Below are 10,066 nucleotides of genomic sequence, written 5' to 3'. Positions count from 1 at the left end.
TTTTGGTATTTGTAGGGAGCATTTTTATTTGTCAGAGTAGTGGTATCATGAGATCAATGAAGACCACAGCACATTTTTCACGTGAAAATGAGATGACAGTTCTGTTTGCATTTAGAATACTGAGACAAATTTGTTCAGTCATTTTTCCCTTTATACAAGTGTCAGAAGCCCAGATTTACCTCCAGCATCATTTTTATCACTTCCTTCCTGTATTTGTTTGGCCAAGTAACAAAAGCATCACTGTTCAGTCTGTTGGTGTGACCAGCAAGAAGACAACTACATAATACTAGAGAAAACATGTATAAAGGTTTTTTCTTAATAAAATGAATTGCTGGTCTTTAAAATAAAGAGTTAAAATTAAAAGTAATTTTCTGGATTAGTTCAGTTTTAGTTATTACAGTGATAGGGTGGATCGGGAGTGTGTGTAGTACAGGTTTAGAATAAGTCAGACTTGTTCCAGAGGGTTTGTCTCATTCTCAGTACAAATCCCTCTGACTATTTTAAAAAATATATTTTTGGTATGGTCAGAATGAACTATTTATAGCTGTTAATCTGTTCCCTTACTGTTTATGAATTGACTTTTCCACATGGAAGTCAGCACCATACTCACAGATTTGTCATGAAAAGTCAGGGGTGAAATGGACATTCAGTAGACACTGAACCAGCTCTTGCCTTAGCTCCAAACCCATACAAAGGCTAGAGAAAACCACACAACCATGTGATAAGAGTAGCTCACTCAGCATGGGGTCAGAGTGACACCAGCTCCTGACAGCAAAAGAATACTTTTCCATTTAAGGCAAAACAAACAAAACATGAAACCTGGAGCTTGTTGTGTAAATAGTAAGTCCCAAGAATGAATTTTTTCAAATGCACTCACTTTGTAACCCTCCTTTTCTCTTCAGAAATGCCAGACAGGAAAGCTGAAGATGAAGTGGATTTTCTAAGTAAGAACAGAGCTAGTTCAGTGTCTGAAGAGGTGGCTGTAGGGAATGGAGCTACCACACCTAGGATGAAACAAGGCCCAAAGACCCAGGTGGTAAGTGGCATCAGTAAGTGTATAAGCACAGCATATGTTTATTAGTTTGGTCTTCTGTGTCTGATTTATGGCTGTGGTTTTTGTTTGGGGCATAGGGGCACAACAGTATCCCTGCCCCCTTTTTCTCTAATTCTGATATAGAAATGTGGTTGTTGTTGCAGCTAAGCTTTCATAAAAACTGTGTACCACACAACAAAGGTTGAGATGGGCCTGCCTACATGAATATCTTGGAGAGTACAGTGAAATACATTTCCTCCATGAACACAAGACTAACTTTTGTCATAACGCTTAAAGTGGTCAGACAATAAGAATTACCACAAAAGGGGAATCTGTAAACCTGTCTTAAACCTGACTCCTCTTTTAGTAGCAGCAAAAGTGAGGGTTTTGTTTTTTAGCTGTCTAAAATATGAAGTGTTATCATTTTTAGCAAAGAAAAAGTGTAGTTTTTTTTTTCCATAACACTTTTATTGAGAAACCATAAAAACCCACCCAGTCAAATAAAGGGCATATTCAAATAAACTGCACAGTTAAGTAGCTTTTAATATAGACTTATGCAGCTGCCACCACTAATGTTCTAACTTGACAATATTATCCTCACTCCATAAAGAAAGTCCATGCCTGTTAGCAGTCCACCCTTGCTGCTCTTCCCTCCCATCATCTTCTGGCAGTCACTTACCCACTTTCTGTTTCTACAGATATACCCATTCTGGAACTTCATATAAAAGAATTACCCAATATGTGGTCTTTTGTGACTTACTTTGTTCATTCAGTGTGGTATTCTCAAGGTTCATCCATGTTGCAGCATCAATCATTATTTCAGTTCTTTTTAATTGTCAGTCTGTTGTATGAATTACCACATTTTATTGTGTATTTGAATTGTTTCCACTTTCTGGCTATTAGAAATGTCACTGTGAATATTTTTAGTACAAATTTATGTGGACATATGTTTTCATGTACCTAATCGTGGAATTGCTAGGTCATATAGTGATTCTATACGTAATATTCATTAGATTTTTAAAAACACTTTTCCTTCAAAATCTTGAGATAATTTTTCTCTGGTTTAAGGCTACTAACTTTTAAAATGAGATCTTAAATTTGTTAGGGGAAAATAGTACTCTTTACTTTTAAGATTCCATGCCGGTCAAAGAAAAACCTATAGAAAGTTGTAAACCAAGTTATTGGGCTAAATTATACTGCCCCTTGGAAAGTTAGTATTCCTCTGCTAGACTTAACAGTGCGCTGTTTTTGCTCTTCAGGGAGCTAACTTGAGTTTTGTTTCTTTAAAGTTACCCCAGTAAGTAAACAGAACTGTACTATCCAAACTTTCATTTGTATAACCTGATAAATAAGCCTAATTTTATTGGAGTACAGTGATAGGAGGGTGCTGACTGTTCTAAATGGCCCCTAATTGTTCCAGATAATATTCATGACTAATGCCTGGGTGGCTACTTGTATAGCAGGCATTTTTCAGATAAATGTTGCTTTTGCTCCCGGGAAAAAAAAGAACACACCCAGCATGGGTACATATGTCTTTTGTTACTGAAACCCCTCAGAATGGGAAGGAACAAACTCACATCCTCAAATTCAAATGCCTCTGTTTCTTAGTTCTCCATCCTGATGTAGTGGTTAGTGTCATCTAGCGCCATCTGATGCTTGGCTATAAAGCCACTGCTCTCAGATGAGGGACAGCTCTTTCCTAAGTGTGTATTGTCTACTTTAAAGAAGAAACTTTATGATTTAAAACTGATAACTTTTAAAACAAAGGAACTTTTAAAAAGTTCTTAAGACATTCTTCTTCTTTTAAAGTCCTTTCTCTCCCAGTCCCTTTCCTCTTTTGGTTTTTCCTCTAGTTTAGAAGATGAGAGAGAATTCCTCTGGTAGGTTAGCATGCTACATTAGAGATAAAAGAGTAGACCCTAGGAGAGTCATCTGACTAGTTCAAAGTCAGACCCAGCTGGAAGGAGAATTTGGGGTTTGATTTCTAACCTAGAATTTACATAACAAGGCACATTTCCTCCCTAACTCTTTACCCTGGGCTCTGTCATTGTTGGACACATGTTAAGGAGCCTTGGAATCCTCTTATTTGTTTCTTGCTAAGAGATCTTTCTTTCCCTTATGCTTTGTGTCTGCTTCCACTTGGTGTAGCTGGAGAAAGCAAATGCCAATAGGATTTTCAAGTCTAAATGCTGCAGTTTTTTTGTTCCATCAGCATTGTTACAGTAATGTGAAATCTGCCTCACTCCCTGTCATTGCCTCACTCCCTGTCACTCTGCCAAACTTTCCCTATTAGCTATGAATTGAAGGATAAAGTTTGGATACAAACTTTAATTTTTCCATTGTCTTATTTTCTCTCTTTTCTGATGAAACTCTTATATTTATTATGTAGTTTTCACTGAGTCAGAAAAGAGCAGAGGTCTGTAGTCCTTCTTTGTTAAGGGCAGAAAGTAAATAGGACATTCAGTCGACATCATCACTAGTCACCATTGCTTTTACAAAAGGAGCCATCACAGTATATAAATGAATGAGCCTGACTATGCTTCAGTAAAACCTTATTTGTGGATGCTGCAGTGAGACTCTGTTCTTACAATGTTTAAATGTCATGGAAGAGTTTTCTTCTGAATTTTTTTCCAGTCACTTAAAATGTCGAATCTACTTAGTTTTTTTTTTTTTAAATGGACAGGCAGTGGGCCACTTAATTGCAGTAGTAGCATGTGAGTTCCTGACCCACAAAATACTTGTATATACATGGATGAAAAAGAAAGCAAGCAGATTTCTTCTATTCCTGTTCTTTTTAAAAAATATTTTTGTGGTGAAACTTCTAGTTACTAAGCTGTAAGTTTGGAGCGAGGGTTCCAGTTCTGTCTTTTCTCAACCAGCTTTTTGACATAAAGTCTGTAGAGCTTAATTTCCTTTTCTCTGTTCATCTTCTTAGCCTTACTCTTCTAGAATCTGTTTACATTTGCAAAAGTTAATTGAGCTTATGATTGTAGTTGAGGGTGGAGTGTCCTTTGTTTAATATTATTTAGTTCAGTATGTCTGGCACATGCCTAGTCTATGTGTTAGCCAGTTATTGCTTCATCTACTTATTCTGTCTCAAATGTAAAACAGAACACATACATGTATCTTATGCTTTGTTATTGTCTTGAAAAACTAGAACAGTGATGAATTTGTTGCAGTTTTCTAGTAAATGTAAATAATTCATTATATTCTTATGAGGGAGGATCTTCCCATTTTGTAACCTGCTTTTAACATAATTAATTGTAAAAACAATGGGAATCTCTGTCCAGAGTGGAACTACCAAGGATTTAAAGAAGCAAGCTACTGTTTTCTCTGGTCTAGCTGATTTCTATCATAACTATTAATTAATTTCTTATTCCTTCCTTAACCTATTTGACATGTGTTGTAAGCCCTTACTTTAGAATATAAATGCTTTAAAAATCATAGTTTGTAAAGGAATTAGATATCAAGATTTATGTTTGCTTATATTCTCAAACAACATACATGAAGGGTTAAGTGCTGCTGATTTCTTGATAATTTCAACTGATATTTCTTTACTGAATTGAAAATTATTCACAATCTAGGAGGCAGAGTCATTAATTTGTACCTAGTAAGGTTCTTTTCCATTGATCGTTTTATCATTTTATGATTATGGTTTAATGTTAAGTATTGCCAGAGTTTTAATAGTAATTACAATTTAGTATTCAACATTATTCCCTTTTACATATTTTAGTGGTTTCAGACTACCTTTTGATGTCTTGTTTTCCTCTCAATGACTGAATATCATTTATCAAGTGCTTAGAACAGACTGGCACACAGAAAGTACAGATGCTGCTTAGTTTTGTAACCTCAGATTCCAGTATCCTATTCCAGTATCCAGTATCCTATTGACTGATTTAAATTACCACTGAAATATGATAGCTTTTTGAACGTATGTTATAAAAGCCTAAGGAATAGCATCACATAATAATTTAAGTTGGTACACCGGGATATTATTTTATTTCTGAGATCCTTGAAATTTGAAGATACCTAAAAGATTATCTCTGTCTAGCACCTTTGCTTTATTGAAGAAGAAATGTATTTATGATTAAATGCCTTGCCATTTTCCACAACTAATTGACTTTCAGCTGGACTGTAACCCAACTTCTGTGCTAGTAATATTTCCATTAACTGTATCCTGAGAAGTCATCCTGAGAGTGTACTCTCAGGAAATTCACTTCACTTGGTTTAGGATAGGATTTTGCTTTTTAAACAAGTATCCCTGAATGATGCCTATATATACTGAAATTTGAAATTCATTTTGTTATACTTCCATGCCTTCACTAATAGTGAAGAGAATTTCTTTGGCCATTTAGGATCTAAACTGATTCATTTTAAAATACGTCTTGTGTTTTTATTTACTTTTTGTAGCTACAACTAAATACCACCAAGATGGTATTCATCCTAAGTGCTTGCTTACATGTCAAAATCAATAAGATATTCTCAACCTGGATATTATTTCCTAAAGAAAGACAGGAAGAGGTGTAGAAGTATGTGTTGAATGAGAAGCAGTAGATGATATTGAATTCCTGAGTCCATAAATAAAACTTCTGGGACCATTTACCTTGAGAGTATGTTCCACTGTGGCTAGCAAGGAATTTCAGATTACTATTTTCCTGCCCTAGACCTGTAAACTAACATCTCCATGTGGTGCAAGATGTTACCAAGTTCATTAAAAAGGAAGTTTTTAACCCTCACTCTCATCTCTTTAGGCCCAGGACATGGGGGAGTGAATAAAGCCTTTTGCATTCCTTCCCAAACAAAAGCTCCCGGCCTCAGAGGTGCCTAGTGAAAGCTTCACTTTCCCTTTCATAATCAGACTAGGGGCGCAGGCTGTGGGCCTGAGCTCCCAGCACGGGAAGGAGGACGGGCCCTTGGCGCTACCAGCTCTGGAGCGGGTGTGTGGCGGACTCCACGGCTCCGCCCTGCGCCCCGCTCTGCCCGGGAGCGCTGGCTCGCGCCAGGCCCTTCTGCGCCCTCCCGTGGCCGGGGGCGGGGGCGGCGCGCGGCCGGCTTCCCGAGCTCTGCGGGTGCGCCCGGGAGTGCCTGCGTGGGGGTCTCCGCCCCCTCCTCCGCAGGCGGCTGGGGGCTGCATGGTGGGGCCCGTGGCTCCAAGGGGCGGCGCTGGGCAGGCTGCACTTGGCGCCAGGCTAGGGCCATCCCCACCCCCACAGCAGTGCCGGCGGGGCGGGGCCTGGGCGCACCTGCCAGGCAACATGGAGTTGCCAGGCAGCGCGCGCTGTGAGGTGTCTTGACTCCCGCCTCATTCTGTGTTTACCTGGAGACGAAGATGGCGGTAGCGACCGCTGTACTCGTGTGGACGAGGATGATTCGCCAGTGATTGCAGCGTCTGACTGGTTTTGTTAGGGTGGGGAGGCAGCTCCCGGCTGGGCCCTGCGGCCTGGGTCGCGGAGCTAGCCGTCCCACCTCGATCTGAACCGATTTTTCCTTTCTACCCCTGACCCCCTCCGTGTTCTTTCCCTGCCTACCCCGCAGAAGCCATGGAGGACGAAGAAAGAAGGAGAAAGATAGAAGCTGGTAAAGCGAAGGTAGGAGAGCCGGGGACCGCTGGGCCAGAGGTGGGAGGCGGTGGCTGGGAAAGGGTGGGAGGAGGCCTGGGGAACGAGTTTGCGGCAGCTGAGTGCGCTGCCCTTGGAAGGAGGTACTGCAGGGTCTGGGTTTCCTCCCCTCCCTCCTGTCCCTTTTCCTAGGACGTGTAAAGCCACCGTGTAAAGACTTCAATGGTGACTGAATGGTGTGGCTCTTTTCTCACGACTGCCCCAATAAAACACCTCTCTTTCTCTTTTCTTTAAACCGTATTGATAATTAGGTGGTAATTAATAGCCTTTAAACCTTCAGCCCTTCACTTTTAAAGGGAGTTTTATGGGTGGTGCAGGCATTGTGTTTTCCAGGGCAGGGATTTAGAGCTTTCCTTTTATTCAGTGGGGAATTTGTGCGCTGATCATCAGCTTGTCTTCTTTAGGTGGCACGCTGGCACTCGAGGACGTGTGTGAGATTGGCCTGTGACAGCTGCCTCAGCAGTGGCCTGAGTGTGCCACAAGTGACAGCTGTGAACTTGGCTTTAGGGACATTTTTAAAAGCGTGTCTTTGTAGGTTCCTGTTTGGAGGTCTTTGTCATGACAGTTGGTTTTGTATCCTGTGGATTGGACGTTCTGAAGACGGAAAGATTCCACAGAACAAAGCTTTAGAATTCCTGCTTTAAATAATTTGTTTTACGTGTGTGTGTGTGTGTGTGTGTGTGTGTAGTGAAGTTCTGATTTTATGTGTGTGTGCGTGTGTATATGTATGGAAATTGTAACGCAAACATTTGAAAATTGTATTATGCATAGATATCCTTCTTGGGGCATCATGAAAAATTTAACGTAGACAAACTATAAATTGAATAGAATTTTTTTAAAATACATATTTGAGCAGCTCTTTAGGCTTGCCTGAAAGGCCCCCTTCCTCCCTACAATGAGTTACTTTTTATAGGTGATATTCTTTTTAGAGCTAATGGATAACAATCATACTTGAAACACAATTAACTATTTTTCCTCTCTTCCTTTCTTTCTTCATTCTTCCACATAAACAAAGGAAACCAGGTCAATAATTTCAGTAATCAATGAAAGAAAGGCCTTACTGCAGAGATGCAGTAGTAGATGTTCATCAGAAGTGTGTTAAAGGAATGTGTAGGTTAACCAGCTTTGCATTTCTAAAATATAATTGACTTTTTTATAATCTCCCCCTTTTAATGTTAAGACTTAAATGCTTGTATGTAAACAGGTAGATTTTGTTTTTTACTCTAGTATATATAAATGAAGGAACATTGGCATTTTTAGAAGCCCAAAATTGCTTACAGTTGTGCAACCCAAGGGACTAAGCAAACACTCTGCATCTAAGGAATTGAAAGTAATTTTGTGTACCTTTTCAAAAGCATGGAAGTTCTGGTTAGATATCTTATTTGTTATCTAAGAATGTTTACTGCCTTCTGCCAAATGTATCTTTCTTAAATGTATGTAAAGCAGTTCTACTAAACATAGTTAACTTTGAACAGTCACATTTCATAATAATTAAATTGCTTGCTCAAAGTAGATTTGGCAAAGTAGAATTTTGATTTCTTTATGTATATGTTTCTTTATCTGTCTACCTATGGGGTAAAAATTTTTTAAGTTAGTTTTTATTGTAGTTTATTTTCCCCTAGAAATGAACCCAGTTTCCAGTAAGAGATCCTTGCGGCCTTTAAGGCAACATATGTTTGCTGTAACATTAGCTATCTGGTATAAAATACTTTACTGAGGTCATGATTCCTCCGCCATGTAAGTGCAATGGAATATTATACAATCATTAAAAGAATTAAGGCTGAGAGGGACATGGTAAATAGAGTGAAAACAAAATTATCAGAAATAGTTTAGATGTTGCTGTGGTATACACCTGTAATCCCAGCTACTCAGGAGGCTGAGGCAAGATCCTGTCTGAGGGGAAAAAAAAGAGGGGAGCTTACATTATAGCTCAAAGGTAGAGCACTACTGCCCTTTATCTCCACTACTGCAAGAACAAAACTAAACAAAGTATGTACATTATTTCATTTGTATAAACATGTGCTTTTAGAATGGGATTGAAAAACTATTATAAATATAGTTATTCTTGGGCTAGGATATAGCTCAATGGTAGAGCAAAAGTTCCTAGGTTTAGTCCCCAACACCAAACAAAATTTATAAAGCAGTTCTACTAAACATAGTTGACTTTGAACAGACACATAATCAGCAAACTTAGATCAAGAGGTGGAAATAGAGAAATGGCAACAGTCTCTGCTTTCCAAAGTAGGAGAGACAGATGCTCCTGGGTAATAAGTACAGTGAGAGGTTGGATTTTGGATCTTACCCCCCCCACAACATTTTGTTAAAATAGTTAAAATGCTACTGACTCATTTTCTAGAATATTTTATAAGGAAAACTCTCAATATCAATTAAATGCAACCTAGCATAGTGCTTTTCAAATAGCAGGTATTCAATAAGTGTTTGCTTCTCTCCAGCTGTGCATGCTGGCAAGATGAGCTGGTCAAAAGAGCTGGCTGCAATGTTAAAGTAAGGAAACAGCTAAGAATCATGCAACCCATGGACACCAGTTTCTCAGGTGGAGGGTGGGCCTGCTCTGCCACCTCAAGGGTCCTCTTCCACGCTGGAAGGCAAGAGGGCAAGAGAGCAAGTGCACTTGGAACCCATCTGTTTATTAGGGAAAAGACATTTGATAGAATGTTCCACCCCAATAAGGCAGGGGATAGTGTTTCAGCAGGGGTTGCCCAATCCTGTTGGGTACTGCTCAAGCCCAGAGCTGAGGCTCTTCCTTGATGAGTGGGGGTAAAGGCCACTTGCTTGGTATAACACATGGCTTGGCGTATGTTGCCAGTCCAATATCCCCTTTACTCAAGGCTTTTGGAGGGGCTTAGCTCATGCACAGGGCAGTCCCTGACATTTTTTAGTTGTAAATGGACACAGTACCTTTATTTTATTTATTTATTTTATGTGGTGCTGAGGATTGAAACCAGAGCTGCACATGTTGCTAGACAAGTGCTCCACCATTGAGCCACAACCCCAACCCCTACAGTATAGAAGTGTACTTTGTAAAGTATTTTATATTAACCCAAATCTGCAGTAATAGGAGAATGAGTTATTTTATGTAGACATTAAAATAATTCTACAAACACTTTTCAAGTTGGGAAAATGCCCACAGAAAATGTCAGGTTAAAAAAAAAAGGTACGTGTAAGTATTTATATATGAAGACATCTGAAAAAACATGCACCAAGATGTCAGTTGTGGTTATCTCTGGGTAGTGGGTTATAGGTATTTTAATTTTTTTATACTTTATTTTACAAATTCTCTACAACATTATTCTTTTATGATCAGGCACAATGTTCAGGTATCATTTTTTTTTCTTTTTTCTTTTTTTATTTGGTGGGGTTCTTTTTTTTTTTTTTTTTTTTTTTTTGTCTTTTT

General features: G+C 39.1%; 1 protein-coding gene across 1 annotated transcript in view; it reads left to right on the top strand.

Moving 5' to 3' along the window:
• Positions 1-10,066, top strand: part of LOC143389356 (A-kinase anchor protein 9-like) — a 72,362-nt gene that overhangs the window by 1,980 nt on the left and 60,316 nt on the right. Inside the window, exon 2 of the mRNA XM_077108230.1 lies at positions 903-1,036. Within this exon, the coding sequence (XP_076964345.1) occupies positions 903-1,036 (134 nt within the window). The remainder of the gene's footprint in view (positions 1-902; positions 1,037-10,066) is intronic.

This window comes from Callospermophilus lateralis, unplaced genomic scaffold, assembly GCF_048772815.1.
Source record: "Callospermophilus lateralis isolate mCalLat2 unplaced genomic scaffold, mCalLat2.hap1 Scaffold_2226, whole genome shotgun sequence".
Lineage (NCBI taxonomy): Eukaryota > Metazoa > Chordata > Mammalia > Rodentia > Sciuridae > Callospermophilus > Callospermophilus lateralis.
The sequence above is the reverse complement of the archived record's forward strand: the minus strand, read 5'-3'. Positions and strand labels throughout refer to the sequence as shown.